At 44.8% G+C, this 16,571-nt stretch overlaps 1 protein-coding gene and 1 long non-coding RNA gene across 7 annotated transcripts in view; both read left to right on the top strand.

Moving 5' to 3' along the window:
- The window catches only part of LOC144683762 (uncharacterized), a 1,025,508-nt gene that overhangs the window by 458,762 nt on the left and 550,175 nt on the right, over window positions 1-16,571 (top strand). The gene's annotated exons all lie outside the window — the stretch shown is intronic.
- atp8a1 (ATPase phospholipid transporting 8A1) overlaps window positions 1-16,571 on the top strand; it is a 488,126-nt gene that overhangs the window by 417,793 nt on the left and 53,762 nt on the right. For all 6 annotated transcript variants that reach the window (XR_013577307.1, XM_078546849.1, XM_078546831.1 and 3 more), the window contains 2 exons: window positions 633-694; window positions 13,321-13,377. Coding sequence is in view for 5 of the 6 variants with exons in the window: in XM_078546849.1 (XP_078402975.1) it covers window positions 633-694; window positions 13,321-13,377 (119 nt within the window). In the remaining variant the exon portion in view is untranslated. The remainder of the gene's footprint in view (window positions 1-632; window positions 695-13,320; window positions 13,378-16,571) is intronic.

Raw genomic sequence — 16,571 nt, 5'->3', positions numbered from 1 at the left:
AATTATTGAAAAACATGGGCTTTTGGGTGACACTAGCCTTTCTATAGACACCCCTAAGGGCGCAAAGCCTTCTCCTTGAATATTGTTTGATAGTTAGGAAGAATAATATCAATGACATTAATGTCATCCGTTTCATTTATTGTAGCATAAAATTCTCAGTAATTTTTTCTGCCATGGATGTACAAAAGCTCTTGCTGCCTTAGATTTATTGCTCTTGTTCTCATTAAGTGTCCTCAGCCCACTTCTCATAGAATCTACTCCCAATTTTTCACCTGCAGTAAATGTCAAGCTGGCAGGCCTAAATTTCCCAAGATCATTCTTCTAATTTGTTTTGAAAGTTTGAAGGAACATTACTCCGTGCATTTCACCAAAACTGCCCCAGTGCACAGAGTAATGTTAAAAAAGAGAAATTCTGCTGAAGCAATTACATCTTTATTACACTAATCCTGGAGGAACCGTTCTTGCGAAGCCCTTACAGAATAACATGGTTCTTTTAAATATCAGACCGTACATTAACTATGAAAAATCTGCTGCTGTGATATGACTACCAGATGTGGGATTATTTTCTTGGAGCTTTCAACAACTAATAATTTGAACTATTGAACTCACTTTAGCGTTTTTGCTTCCTATAGACACTGCATTTGGAAATGGAAAGACGCCTGGCCGCCTGCTACTAGGAAATATGGTTTACACAGTAAGTTAGCTTGTAAATGCTCATAAGTTTTAAATATTGTGATATTAATGAATAATTAATTCCTGCATTTTTCTTGCTAAAGCTCCAAATGCTTCTGCAAGACTGAAGAGGATGAATGTTCAAACCTACAATATCAAAAAAAAGACTGCTTTTGCTTTGCTTTCCTGTGTGAAGCTCCCTGAAAATAAAATCTTGTGAGCTATTCAACAGAAGGTGACGTCTGACTGAGCATTGTCTCTTAATTAGAAACTGAGGGAACAGCAAGTTCAAATTCAGCTACCCTATACAGCCAGCTTACACTTGCTGGATTTTTGACCTTCGGAGGAATTTTCTGTGCCCACTGGCGCCATGCATGTTCAGTGGCGTGAGCGGACAACATGGCAAGAAGCCCAAAAATCAATTTCACAATGTTGTGAAACCAGTTTGCGATCATCCATTCAACCCGTTGATGGCGGGCCATGTTCTCCGCCATCGGACGTCGGGAACCTCATTTGTAATAGATCAGCACATCATTGTAAGTCCAGCCTGCTGGACTCATCCCCTCACGCTGAATCATCCACCTACATCAGTGGGAAACACGCCAGTGCAGAACACGTCTTGACAGGTGTGATGAACAGAAGTCGGGATTTACTGCCAGGGCCTTGCTCACATCACGGACATCCGAGGAGCAGAAGATGCTGGAGCCCGACAGCAACGGCACACATAGCATGCTGGGTGGATTCTCATGGACGTGGCTGTGCTGCGAAGCAGCTCACGGACGTTGGAAAGTCACCGTTGATGCTCACAATGGATGATGGTCGAGGGGATGGGAGAGGAAGGTCTAGGATTGACCTCGAAAGGAAGAAATGCCGGGGGTGAGGTTGGGAGCGGGGGAATGAAGGTGTCAGTGGGATCAGGTTGGGAACGGGGGACTGAAGGTGTCATGGGGGTGAGGTTGGGAGGGGGGGAAATGAAGGTGTTGGGGGGGGTGTTGAGGTTAGTGGGGGAAATGAAGGTATCGGGTGTGTGAGGTTGGGGGGATGAAGGTGTCGGGGGGGGGATGTTGGGTGGAGAGGGAATACAGGGGGGGAAATGGGGGAGGAGATGGCAACTGGGGAGGTAGGTGTAAAGGGGGTGGAAGGTCTAAGGGAAGGAATTCAAAGTGGGGAAGGGTTACGGAGAGAGGAGGGAGTAAGGGAGGGATGAGGAGGAATGAGTGTGGGGAGGGAGTCCAGGGGGAGGAAGGAGTGCAGAGAGGGGAGGGAGTCCAGGGGGAGGAAGGAGTGCAGGGGGTGGGGGGCGAGTTCTGGAGGAGGAAGGAGCTTGGAGATGGGGGAATAAGGGTGGAGGAAGGAGTGAGGAAGGGGGTAGGAGTAAAGCTCGAGGAAGAAGTAAGGGTGTTTGAGGGAGTCAGGAAGGAGGAAGGAGAAAGACTGGAGGAAGAAGTGAGGCTGAAGGAAGAGGTAAGGCTGGAGGAAGGAGTCGGGAGGGGGGAAGGTCTAAGGGTGGCGGAAGAAGTAAGGTGTCTGAGGGAGTCAGGATGCGGGAGGGACTGAGTGGGCGGGGAGTCCGGAGGTGGTGGGAGGACTAAGCAAGGGAAGGGGTTCCGGGGCAGGAATGGGTCCAGAGGGGGGGATGTCCAGGTGAACATGGAAGGGAGGGGCCTGATGGGCCCATGACTGCCTCCTGGCGGGGGAGTGAACTGAGGGTGGGCGTAGTATGAAGGAATGGTGAGAATGACCAAGGGCAGTGTGAGGCAGTAGGGCGGGAGGGCGAGACGAGATCAGGTACTACATGGGAGTGTGATGAGTGGGTGGGCGGAGATGGAGGTCAGCTCAGATGGACAACTGAAAGCGAACCACAGTAGGCAGCACTCAAAATGCTCAGGACATTGAAGTGAGTGTGATACATGAATGATCCACATGTGTGGGGAAGTGCTTGCACGCGACTCCAAAAGGCCCTGTCTCTCTCACACACGCTTCTCCTTCCAGAATCACTCGTGGGCAGGCTGCTCCCTCTGCAGTGACAGGACGAGGTTGAGGGGCTCACAGGCAAAGGGGACTCAGAGGGAGTGAGCCTCTGAGATTCCTGAGTGGATGACCCAGGGGTGTCCAGCTGCTGCTCCTCCTCCCTTTGCGTGCCCAAGGGCCCCGACCTGACTTCTTGAGGGGAAGGAACACCTGGAGGGACGTCGAGGTGCCTCGTTTCCTCTCGCGTTTCCTCTCGCGTTGCCACTGCAGGAACTCACCCATGGCTCCCGCAATAGAGTGCAGGCCTATGCATATCTCCACGTTCTGCTGGGCCAGGGTCTCCATGGCATCCGTCATCCTCTCTATGAGGCTTCCATATGCGCACATGTGGGCACCATTTCATCAGAGAGCAGGTGGATGCACTCCTCCAACTCGCATGCCACTCTGTTGAGGGCTTTCAACAGCTCTGTGTGATGTTCCCCGCCTTCTGCTGACTCTCCAGGATGACTTGGAAGGCCTAATCCAGAGGTTCATCATCTAACTGGGACCTCACATTGCCTGATCCCCAGCAGTCCTCTGAGTGCCAGGGAGCTTGGCTGAACCTGCCTCCTCCTGCTGTGGACATGTGTCCATGCGGTGACCACCAGATTGTGAACCTGAACCTGCTCTAGATCTAGGTCCCACTGAGGTGTGTGTCTCTGTGCTGGTGCAGTAAGCACTGTGACAGGTCTTCCAGGCAGCTTATTTCCAGCTCTTCAATGGAGGAGGAGTCCTCTTGGCTGGAGGTGAGGATGTGGATGGAGCTGAGGGACTGGCTGGCTGGGGGTGTCAGTTGCTTGGCAGAGCTCCCTGTGAACCGAAGTAAAGATAACTAGTGCATAGCAGGAGAGAGAGCACTCACAGCTGCTGAGAGAAATGATGTGGTGGGTGTTCACTGCTGACATCACTGTCGCCACAGGCACGGCCCACATCCTCACCAGTTAGCAAGATGGCGCACTTCTCAAAGTGAGTGAGAGGCCTAATGTGGGCCACTCAACCCCCCGGCTTGGGACCTCACCCTGCTGATGTGAACAGGCTTCACCTGCATGGAGAAAGATGGAAAGAGTGAGCTGGACACATGGCACTGCATGGAATGTTTGTGTAGTGAGCGGAGCCATGGATGGGAGGAGGACACGAGCTCGAGAGGATATGAGCCTGATGGAGATGTGAGGGTGTGTGTGAGAGTTAGTGGTGTTGTCCCTTAAGGTGTGAGATCCCTGTGGATGTGTAATGGGCTTGTGAGAGTTGAGAGTGATGAGAAGAGTGACTTTCCCTGGCGGAATAGATGAGACCACTCATCCTGTGGTGACACTGGGTGGCTGTCCTCTTTTGCAGGGCGTTGGCGCTGATCACCACTGCCACATCCTCGCCTGTTGGATTGGTGACATCGTTGCCCCTCCTGTGGCCAGAGCGGGGGTAGGGGACATCAGGGCAGGCCTCCACAGCGTCCAAAAGGCGCTCGAGAGATACGTCACTAAACCTGGAAGCTGCAGTCTTTTTGCCTTTTGAGGCCATGTCTTCCGAGCAGCAGCCCTGGGCTGGAAGCACTGAGAGGTGTGTGCACAGCTGGGCTTCAAATATGGCACCCGGCGTGATGAAGCGGCGAGGTGATGGCAGGGCAGGTGAATGATAGCCCGCCCGCCATCGAAATGCGTGTTTCCCGGGAATGCATAACTAATGCGGCGGGTTTGGGATGATATGGCGTGAGAAGCTGCCATTGTGACCGGTGGGTCAGCCCTCTACTGCACTTAGTACAAATCTGGGACGACTTTCAGCCATCTTCATCTCTACCACCATACTTGCCAGATTATTTAAACCACACAGTACACTTTTGAGCTAAAGCAGTTATTTAAAATGTTTGTTTTCCATAGTAAATTCCTGCTGTTAACCCCAACTGCCATTGGTTTGTTACCTCCAGACTGTTTTTTTTTGCCTTATCTTGAGATCTTTTTGCTTCCAAATAATAAAACAAATAAAGCTACAAAGCTAGACGTTTTTTCAATTCTAGCTTTGAGTATTCTGTCGTCTTTTATGTTGAATTTATTCCCATCCTTTTGAGGTGTTTCTTTAAATCTTCTATGATCATTTCCTGCCACATCTCACCTCAGCCCTTCCAAAATATTTCAAATAGAGTGAGTTACTGTGAAATCAGTGGTTGTTATGTACAAGCATGACAGCCATTTTCACACTGCATGACTTTACAAACAGCAATGAGATAAATATTCACTTACTCTGTTTCCTGATGTGTGGTAATTGGCCCTTTAGGTTTTTCAATTAAAGAAATAAGGCAGGCAAAAATTCTTCCAGCAATTCTAATGGGGAAGTTCTGGAAAGAATATAAAAAGTGCCCAGGAAACCAAAATTTACTGAGCAGAACTTTTGATGGTGAAGGTGGCGGTACGTGAAACAGCATTCATCATCAAGAACCACAATGTGTCTAATGATTTAAATTCCCCATTTGTAAACAGTCCCCAAAACGAGAAAACAGTTGGCAAGGTGCCAGGAAGAAAATGCAAAAGATCAAAATGGCGCTGCAGAAAACATTATCCAACCATGGGAGGACCAGTCACTTTCAGGGTTCAGTTTTACTTTCAGGGATGGTCCCCCAGCTGACATATTGGAAAATGTACAGATCTAGTAATTATTTTTTTATCTTCAATATTTTGATAAATGATGTTATAGAGCAGTTCCAAAATTTCTAAATAAATGTTGTATAAATAATTTTCTATTTTCCAAATCCAATTAATACAAATAAACAGTACCTACATTTTTAATTGTTTAGCTGAATATATGAAAATTTTATTTTATTCTTCTCAACAGATAGACCTGGACCTTCCACCATTATCACAAAGCATGCCCTTTGTTCAAAAAATAGTCATTTGCGCAAAATTTAGCCAGCATCACAAACATTGGTTGAGTCACCAACAAGGGAGCATGAAATTTGCCCTACCAGCAAAGAAAAGCATATTTGAGGCATTCGTTGCAGAAGAATATGTCTACCGATGTTGAGCACAAACTCAAGGCCTTAATGGTATTGGGCTCACCAGCTATCCATCCTGTGGAGCATTAAAGCATTCCACGGATCTAAAATTGAAGAGTCTTTAAGGAACCCTCTGATCTATATGGCATCCGTAATGGAACCCAGAACTCCAGAATGCTTTAATGAATTCCAGTACCAAGGATAATTAAGCATTCAGCTGCTGTGCAACACTGTATGGTTCATGCATTGAGCAACCTAGTTATTTTTATGGGGACAGATTACAATAATTCTAACCAGAAAGTTTGTCAAAAATTAAGCATGCCATTCAGATTGCTTTTCAAGCACTTGAAATCTTTTAAGTGCCCTGCATGATTTATCTTTGGTGAGACCATCTTATCTCCAGAGACTCATGAGTTGAACATTTGATCTAGATTTCCCTTCGTGGCAGGATTCCCATGTGGATTGCTGTGTCTCAGGACAGTGCCACATGTGTGCCCTCTCAGATATCTGTGCATGTGGCAGAAAGCAACCAGGACTATATTGCTTGGAGACAAAGATCACCCCAGCCTCCAAAGGTCTGCTTGCGGAAAAACAGTTAGACACCTACTGATATTGAGAGAACTGAAAAGTAAAAGGCCTGGTTTAGATGAGCACACAACTGTAGGTACCACGAAGAAGCTTGGTGGTAAAAAACAATAGAAATCAACACATCTGCATCTTGACTGAAGCATTGTTAGCCTGATTTTTATGTGCAGCTTGATTTGTGGCAATGTAGTGAATGCCTTGGAGAAAGAGGAAGCAAATGGTAGTTGTGAAGGAGAACTGCACTCGAGCATATGAATGAAGTGGTGTCATTTCCCAATGAAAGCCAAGATGGTAGGACACATTATTCAATGGGCACAGAATGTTTCAGCTGGAAGTATCATTTATGAGTAATACCTGAATCAATGACACAACTGGGAAAGATTTCTCCAGTTCGTGGATTTAATCCAGTAAGTGCTCAGCTAGTTGCTGACTGTTTGTCATCTTCCCTGCTGTTCTGTAGGCCATTAATCAGTAGGTTTTGCAGGCTTTTTTTAAATTTAGTCATGGGATGTGGGTGTTGCTAGCATTTATTGCTCAAACCTAATTGCCCTCGAGAAGATGGTGGTGTCCAGCTGGCGTAGGAGCAACCACCATGCTGTAAGAGAGGGATTTTCGAGATTTTGACCCAGCAACAGTGAAGGAACGGCGATATAGTTCCAAATCAGGATGATACGTGGCTTGGAGGGGCACTTTCAAGTTATGGTCTTCCCATGCACCTGCTGCTTTTATTGTTCTAGGTGGTAGTGTGACAGATTGGAAGTTCCTGTTGATGGAGCCTTGGTAATTTGCTGCAGCACATCTTATAGATGGCACGCAATGCAGCCATGGTGTGCCAATGGTGAAACAAGTGAATGTTTAAGTTGGTGGAAGGGATGCCAATCAAGTGGGCTGCTTTGTCCTGGATGTCGTCAAACTTCTAGGTATTGGAGCTCCATTCTTCCACATGTGTGCCTTGTAGATGATTTGCAGGCTGTGGGAAGTCAGGAGATGAGTTACTTGTCATAGAATTCCCAGTCTCTGACCTGTTCTTGAAGCCACAATATTTATATTGCTAGTTTAGTTAAGTCTCTGGCCAATGGTAACTCTTAGAATGTTGATGGTGGGGGAATTCAGTGATGGTAATGCCATTGACTGTCAAAGGGAGATGGTTAGCATCTCTCTTGCTGGAGATGATCATTGCTCAGGACTTGTGTGGCACAAATGTTGCTTGCCAGTTATCAGCCCAAACCTGAATATTGTCCAGGCCTTCCTGCAAATGGACACGGACTGCTCTGTATCGAGGAGTTGGAAATGGCACTGAATACTGTGCAATCATCAACATATATCCCCACTTCTGATCTTATGTTGAAGGGAAGGTCATTAATGAAGCAGCTGAAGATGGTTGGGCCTAGGACACGACCCTAAGGGACTGCTGCAGAAAAGTCCTGGGTTGGGATGATTGATCTCTAACAACCACAACCATCTTCCTTTCTGCTAGGTATGACTCCAACCAGTGGAGAGTTTTCCCCCTAATTCCCTTTGATTTCAACTTTGCTAGGGTTCCTAATGCCACACTCGGTCAAATACTGCCTTGATGTCTCATCTCACTCTGGAATTCAGCTCTTTTGTCCATGTTTGGACCAAGGCTATAATGAGGTCTGAAGTCAAGCGCCCATGGCAGAACCCAAAGTGAGTGTTAATGAGCAGGTTATTGCTGAGTAAGTCCTGCTTGATAGCACTGTTGATGACACCTCACATCACTTTGCTGATGATTGAGAGTTTGCTGATGGGGTGGTAATTGGCTGTATTGGATTTGTCCTGCTTTTTGTGAACAAGACATACCTGAACAATTTTCCACATTGTCAGGTAGATGCCAGTATTGTGGATGCACTGGTACAGCTTGGCTAACGGTGCAGATAGTTCTAGAGCACAGTTCTTCAAAATGAAAGCCAAGATTCTGTGCTATCAGGTCGCGTATCCTTTGCTGTATCCAGTGCCTTCGGCCATATCTTGGTATCATGTGGAGTGAATCACATTGCCTGAAGAATGGCATCTGTGATGCTGAGGACCTCGAGAGGCGGCCAAGGTGGATCATCCACTCAGCTTCTGGTTGCAAGTGCTTCAACCTTGTCTTTTGCACTGATTTGCTGAGCTCCTGCCATGATTGTGGACGGTGATATAAGTGGAACCTCTTACTCCTGTTAGTTGTTTAATTGTCCACCACCATTCATGGCAGGATGTGGCAGGACTGCAGAACTTTGACCTGATCCATTGGTTGTGGGATAGCTTAGTTCTATAACAGGCTACTTCTATTATTTAACATGCATGTAGCCTTTGTTGTAGCTTCACCAGATTGACATCTGATTTCTGGGCATGCCTGGTATGCTCTCCTACGCTCTCCATTGAACCAGGATTGATCCCTTGATTTGAAGGTAAGATTGAGGAATATGCCAAGGCACCAAGTTACAAATTCTGGTCCAAGGTTCCTTGGACCTGACAAATCTGGACAGTATGTAAAAATAGATGACCTCTTACTTTGATGTACAAGATCCATAGGCAAGGAGGTGAACTACTTCACAAAAAAAGCATGTTATTTGCTTGATATAGTGGGGACAATTGATTAGATGATCTTGCATGTCTCTTGATGCTGCCTGAAAGGAACAGTGGTGTAGAAGTGACTGCCACAGTGAGATTTGCATTGGCCTATCAAGCCTGGCGCTTCTGGTGGAGGTGGGCTCCAAATCTCCAGGGGTATGCAGCTGGCACAACTCTGCTATTACCTTGAGAGAAAGACAGCCCCCTCAATCACTTGAGTCTAGAGGTTCAACCAAGGCTGTGCGATTCTGTGGCAGTGTGAGCACCTACAGCTGAGTGCTAGGTGACCACTATGGAACATGACCAGTCTGGATTTGGGACCTCTTTCCTCATCAAGAATCAAGAAGGAGTTAGATATAGCTCTTGGGGCAAAAGGAATCAAAGGATATGAGGAGAAAGCGGGAGCAGGCTACTGAGTTGGATGATCAACCATGATCATGATGAATGGCGGAGCAGGCTCGAAGGGCCAAATGGCCTATTCCTCCTTTTTTCTATGTCCTATCAGGTAAAGTGGATTACCCAAGCGAGAAGTCTTTGGCTTGGGAGGGGATGGGGGAACCGAAGAGTATTAGAATGAATGGATATAATTCGGAATAATACTGCACTAATTAACTAGGTAAAGTTAGAAAAAGTTGCAGAAAACGTGTTGCACAAGAAAATTCTGCACAACCAAAAAACCTGGTCATGACAAAGACCTTTAAATAATTCTTTCTGCTTACTGATGCTTAACCACCTGGGCACCATTTTCTAGTGATAGGTGACTAGGGAAGGAAATGTAGCTTTTGCCCTCAAAACCTTATTTAATGTAGTTTACACATGACAAATGGGTTTGGAGCGAGTGCAGCAGGAAGCTTGTGAGGTTTTGGAGGACTGGCAGGAAATTGATGCCAGACCTGCCCGCAGGGATGAGAAATTTCTGCCATTTGGTAGAATTCTGAGCTTTGGATAATGGAATTCTGCCCTTTTAATTTCTTTTCAAACCTCTGCCTCCCCTCAGTCATTGCCACCTCCTACGTCGGCAAGGCTGGGAGGAGAGTGTTTCAGTTTGGTAATCCCTGCCAATAACGAGGCCGGGAGCAGACCCAGGGAAGCCGCCACTCATCCCATCGAGAGAGCTTCTCTGCTTCTGGCTGCTTGGTAGAGTTGCGGGATTTGGCAAGCCGTGGGTAGCATTTGGGGATGCTGGAGTAGTGGACTCCAAGTCTCAGCAGGTGGGGGTAATAGTTGATCCTGAGTCTCAATGTGTTTCAGCAAGCCAGGAAGTGGGGAGGGTTGGTCAAGGAGTTGGAAAGGGAAGCTGATGAGTGACTGATTGGGGGAGTTGGGGGATGGACAGGTGTTTGGGAAGAGGGGCTGTTAAGTGAGTGTATTGGGTGATGACCGTTGGGATGAGGGGCGTTTGTGCGGGGGAGGGAGAAGGGCTGATTACAATGTGTGTGTGGGAGGATGGGCAGAGAGGGTATCACTGAATTTTCCATCACCAGGAAATGTGGAGAACTTGGCTGAAACCTACATAACATTTTTACAAAAGTACTTTAAAAAAACAGATCTGCATTTTACATGATATATCATATATTCTATAATAAGCTGGCTTTAATTATATACTGAATGTTACTCTGCTACTTTACTGCTGTTTTGTTTTTGCTAGCATTTAGGATCGTGTTAATTTTCAAGAGTTTTATATATTCTTTCATGGGATGTGGGCATCACTGGCAAGCCCAGCATTTGTTGTCCATCCCTAATTGCCCTTCAGAAGGTGGTGCTGAGTTAAATAGGGTCATAGTGGAAATTATTTTGCAAAGCACTTCTGTACTGGTTTGCTTCACTTCAGATGTACATAATCATTCAAGGTCATGCTCTGTTTTTGATATAGACGTCATCATGTATTACATACACTATCTGCATTGAATGCTGAAATACTGAGGTCACTTTGGTGATTATATACAAGCCCAGAGCCTTGTCAGTAATAGAAGGTAAACAAAGGGAAAAACTAATGTTTCTACCCACTTAAAGTCTAATAATTCCACCTATTTGAAGTGACCTAGAAGCATTTGCACTCACTACTGATCATAAAAATTGTTATAAATACGTGATTCCTTGTCACAAAAAAATTTCAGACCTTTTCTTCTCAGCCGCTAATTTTCCAATCTTTGGCCCCTCTCGTCCCTGTGCCTACCCCATTTTCCTCCACTGTTTGCGTTGAGTCTACTTGAATCTGCCACAGAACATAAAGTATATGGAGGAAAATGTTGTTTCATCATATATGGAAGACACACAATTCGAGACATCCCTTTCCTTGAATTACAAATATCTAATAACACTGCTGCTCTGGCTGCTACATACACTTAAAATTTAAGGATTCTCTGCTTGGTTTGAGTCATTCATCCACTGTTACTGCAACAGTGATGACAACCATATTGCTCTATCAGTGGACTTCTGGCTGATAAATTGTAAAGTTACCTAGAGAAAGAAGTACCAGAGTGCAGAGGCTAAGAACACATTAATGAATTGCAAATGGGCATTTTGATACTAAATTTGTATGTCATTTCTGTGGCCTCAAAATACAAATCATGACTATATGCTTATATACAGCTATATGCAAACTGATATTGCCTGAATATTGAGATTATATATCAGACACAGAGGTGGGACAGCTGAAACCTGAGCAAGATAATTTAATACAATAACAAAAATTGAGACAAGGAAGCGAGAGTGGAATATGAGTCCCAGTAGTTGACCACAAAAAGAAACAATAGGCATATGCAGCAAGTGGAAAAGCTTATCACAATGGCATACTGAGAACCATGATAGGAAGCTGTAGATGACAATGACAGATCAGAAATTTCAACTGACTACTGTGAAATATGAGAGGATAAGAATTGCTACCCTCTAGCACCGTAAAATTCCATGGTACGTGTCAGAATACATCTTGCACTTAGTCCAGTATACCTCATAAAACAGCTGAAAGTTTTGGAAGGATCTGCTCAAAGCACTGCCAAAAACATTAACAGCCACAAGATTCACTGAGACCCGTTTACTGTCTGACGTAACAAGACTCCATCCCTCAAAGGTGAATGATTTTGGCTGTTCAGGGGGCAATATTCTCTAAAGTTACACAGAGCGCTCCCTGTTAGAGAAATTTCAAGCAATTGTGATTACTTTACAGATACACATCTTAAAACCCTATCCAAACAATGACTCCAGTGATGTAGAACATGCAGTGCAAAGAATGTGCAGACAGGGACAAAAGCCTGGATGTTCCAGTTAAAGCCCTGGCAAAAACACAAATGATCTAAGTACTAATAATGAAGGAAGCCTAAATTTTGAATGCTGTCTTAATATTAGAAATCTAAAGTGTAGTATAATTTTTATTTAGGTTTTTGTATTTATCAGGATTAAAATTCTCTGAACACGCTTGAAGTTTTTTTGTTGAACAGATTTTTTTTTTAAAAATCACTCTTCAGATCTCACAGCTGGCAACTAGACTGAGTACAGTAATTAATATTTCTTCTAGAGCTCCCAGCTTTTCTTAATCAGACACAAAGCTTTTGATGTATTGCTTGAAAATTCATCTCTCCCTTGTGTTTTCTGCTGTTGAGCACTATAAAGAGAGCAACAGTGAACAGGTGAGAATTGCACAAGAACTATGTTGTCATAGCCTCGGGAGACTGGGAGGAGAATTACTGGATTGCATCTGGAGGGGGAATGTCAGCATTGTGCTCAGGAAACCTTAACCATTACTTTCATTTCACTGCTGGTTGAAATTTTAAACTTCAAAGGATTGTGTAAGCTTTAAACCTGAACATTTGTTTAGAAGAAAAAAAATCAGATTTCTGATTTTCACCAGAATTGTGTACGGGAATATCTGCAGGGGTTCTGTCAGTCTCCTGCTGTAACCTCAGCTGGCGTCTGTCTAGCAGGTGGAACCTACCAGAAAAGGGCAGGTCCTGATGACACTGGTTCTCTGACATTTCTGTCATGCCTTGTAAGGGGCAGCATCTCTCTCCGCCGCTTACAAGACGGATGTCTTCAGGGCGGAGCTAGAGGCAGAGGTCCACAAAATCAGGAGTACCATGTGTAGATCTGGAGGCTGGTGTGGCATGTGAGGTGAGGCATACTGGCCTCCAATTGGATGCAAGTGTATCCTTGCTGGGGCTGGGAGGAGGCCAGGGAAGTGTCATTAATTGCCGAAGAGGGCCAAAAGGAATATGACAGGGGCAGGAAGGCCTCGGCAGACCCATTTGCATGGGTCAGCTGAAGGTGGACTCATAGCAGCACTTTCACCTGCTGCCCATTACAGCAGTTATTGGTGAAAGGCATCAGTCAGTGTAGTCTTGACACATGCCAGGATTCGGTTCTGAGAATTTTCAGAACCTGTATGTGCACAGAGATTACGAACAACAACTCTTTACATTTACTGTGGTTACAACGTTCTTTTGTAGAATTTCATGTGATTGTGGTGCAGTTACTTACCATTATATCTTTCATTCTCTCCACAGTTTGTGGTGATCACCGTTTGTTTAAAAGCTGGCTTAGAGACCTCATCCTGGACTGTTGTAAGTAGAGATAATCCACGAACTAATCCTAAAAATTGCACTTCTAATATGCTGGAAATCTATTGTTTTATTTTGTTGGCTGGTTTGTCTGTACAGGAGTATAATTGTTTTACGTATCTTGACATTAAATAATCTAATCTCCTATGCTACAACACATAATGGGCCGTAACTTCCGATGGAGTAGCAATTGAGTCGAATTTCCACTCTGCTCAAAAGATCTTAGCTGAAAATCTAGCCGATCCTATCCCGCTTGACCTTTCGACTCAGGCCGGGCCTTGTGGGTGGGGTGGGGGGATTGGTGGGCCAGGCCTTGTGGGTGGGGGTTGGGGGGGGTGGGGCAAGGCCTAGGGGTGTGGTGCAGGGATGGGGAGGTTTTGTGGGCCAGTCATTTGGGGAGGGTAGTCCCGTATGGTGTTGGCGAGCGGAGGGTTGGGAGAGTCCCGTTGGGTGGGTGGAGGAGGAGTCCTGTGGGATGGTTGGTTAGAGGCAATCACGTTGGGGAGTCTGGGGAAGTCCTGTGGGTGGGAGGGCAGCGGAAGTAGTAGGTGAAGAGTAGTCAGGGAGTGAGGGAGTCCCTTGGGGGTTCGGGGGTGTGAGGGGAGTCCTGTGGAGGGATTGGTATGCAGCTGTACAATAGTTGCCAAGAAGGTAGAAATGGTTTTAATTCTTCTAACTTTTTCTGGGTAACTATTGATGTAAACCCAGTCTGAACCATCTGAAGTTTGCGATTTAAATCGCAATTTTCTGATGGTTCCCAGTGCAGGGTGATCGCCAATAGAAAGTTTGCACTTCCCAGGTAATTGCCGTGCAGTCCTTACCTGGGAACTTCTGGGGAGGGTTTCCCAGCACATCTTTGGGGTACACCCCCAGATACAATGCCCCGGAACTTGAAAGTTACGGCCCATAGAGTGTTTGCATTCTTAGGCTTTATTAATAACCTTATTATTTGAGCAACTCCAATGAGCAAGAAGAAAATGAGTTGCACTCACTTATTGTTAGGTTTACAGAGGAGTGAGAGGATTCTGAGTAAATCATTTTTCAGGCACCAAGGATCTTGTTTCTGAAGCTGAAGATTAAATGAAAAGCCACCAAAATTTTCAACCCTCCAGTTAATGGATAAGAAAACCACCTAATTATTGAGAAATTAATGATGACTTTGGTGTTTTATTTCTCCAAGAAATTTCCAGAAAGTGAAAACAAATAGTTGCTTGGGAGTACAGAGCATGAGTATTGCTGAAAAAAGAGAAATGCTATTGAAGCTTTTCGTCTTGCACTCATCAGGACAGAATCGTAAGAATACCATATCTCAAAGGGAACAACAATTCATACTGCAGGAGAAGAGGGCGCTGATTGGTTAGCAAGTGGACTCTGATTGGTAGAGACATTACCCTGGTGAATGCACCAGGGAACAGTTAACTTCCAAGCTTTTGTCTAAATTCAAACCAGGTAAGTCGACTCTGGTCAAGGCATTGCCATGAGGAATGAACCAAGAAAATGGCTGTCCTCCAAGCTATTGTTAAGTTGAAAAAGGTGCAATGCGTGGATACGTTCTTACGTTTGCAAAGGATAGGGTCCTGTGTGTGAATATATGTAGCTTTTAACACGCATATGTGAGCCACAATGCAAGCCCAACTGATGATTTTAAGTTGGTTGTTACTATAATTCTTAGCACAATCAGTATTGTTTGGCAAGTGTTATCCAATCGCGGAATCACATCTAATGTTGGACACTATGTTCTGAGTTTTACAAGCGTGGGCTAGTTGAGTGTGGTCAGTACTTTGCCTGTTGCAAGCAGTCTTTTTCAACTAAACAAAATCTTGGGAGATGCTATTCCCCGGTTCATTCCCCGTGGCAAATCCTTGACCACTCAGAGTCGACTTGCCTGGTTTGAATTTAAACAAAGGCTTGACAGTTAAATTTTCTCTGGTACATTCCCCATGGCAATGCCTCTACCAATCAGAGTCCACTTGGCAACCAATCAGCATTCTTTAGTTCATTCAGTATAAATTGTTGTTCCCTTTGAGACTTCGTATTCTTGTGATTCTGTCCTGATGAGTGCATGATGAAAAGCCTGGACAGCATGTCTCTTTATCAGCAAAGTAAAAAAAATCTTTAAAAAGGTACAGTTTTACCTTTTAATAACAGAATCTGTGTTTGTTTTATTGGATCTGAACTATTTTGGTTAATTAAGCAATAATAGACACCAAGGCATTTGGGTGTTGCAGATTTCAATATGTTTAAATACACTATACCTTCTCATTCAGGAAATCACACACAGTCTTTAGGAATAATTTCAGCATGCTGTTTATTGCCCAAATGACCACCAGAATAGCACCGTGGATCATTCAATTTGCTTTTGGTTTCTTTCTAGTTACAAATTCAGCTGTTAGGGAGAAAAGAATTCCAACACAATTTCAAGAATTGCAACCACACGAGCATACGAATTAGGAGCAGGAGTAGACCACTCGGCCCTTTGAGACTGCTCCGCCATTCAATAAGGTCATGGCTGATCTGATTGTAACCTCGACTCCACATTCCCACCTACCCCTGATAACTTTTCGCCCTCTTGTTAATCAAGAACGTATCTAGCTCTGCCTTAAAAATATTCAAACACTCTGCTTCCACCACCTTTTAAGGAAGAGTTCCAAAGACTCACGACCCTGTGAGAGGAAAAAAAAATTCTCTTCATCTCTCTCTTAAATGGGTGACCCCTTATTTTTAAACAGTGACCCCCCCTAGCTCTAGATTCTCCCACAAGAGGAAACATCCTCTCCACATCAACCCCAGTCAAGATCCCTCAGGATCTTATATGTTTCAATCAGGTCGCCTCTTACTCTTCCAAACTCCAGCAAATGCAAGCCTAACCTGTCCAATCATTCCTCATAAGACCACCCTCCCATTCCAGCTATTCATCTAGTCAACCTTCTCTGAACTGCTTCCAGTGCATTTACATTCTTCTTTAAATAAGGAGACCAATACTGTACACAGTATTCCAGATGTGGTCTCACCAATGCCCTGTATAACTGAAGTATAACCTCCCTACTTTTGTATTCATTTCCCCTTACAAAAAATGATAACACTCTATTAGCTTTCCTAATTACTTGCTGTACTTGCATACTAACCTTTTGCAGTTCATGCATTAGGGCACCCAGATCCCTCTGCATCTCAGACCTCTGCAATCTCTCACCATTTAG

The sequence above is a fragment of the Cetorhinus maximus genome, chromosome 1, assembly GCF_964194155.1.
Source record: "Cetorhinus maximus chromosome 1, sCetMax3.hap1.1, whole genome shotgun sequence".
Classification (NCBI taxonomy): Eukaryota; Metazoa; Chordata; class Chondrichthyes; order Lamniformes; family Cetorhinidae; genus Cetorhinus; species Cetorhinus maximus.
The sequence above is the reverse complement of the archived record's forward strand: the minus strand, read 5'-3'. Positions and strand labels throughout refer to the sequence as shown.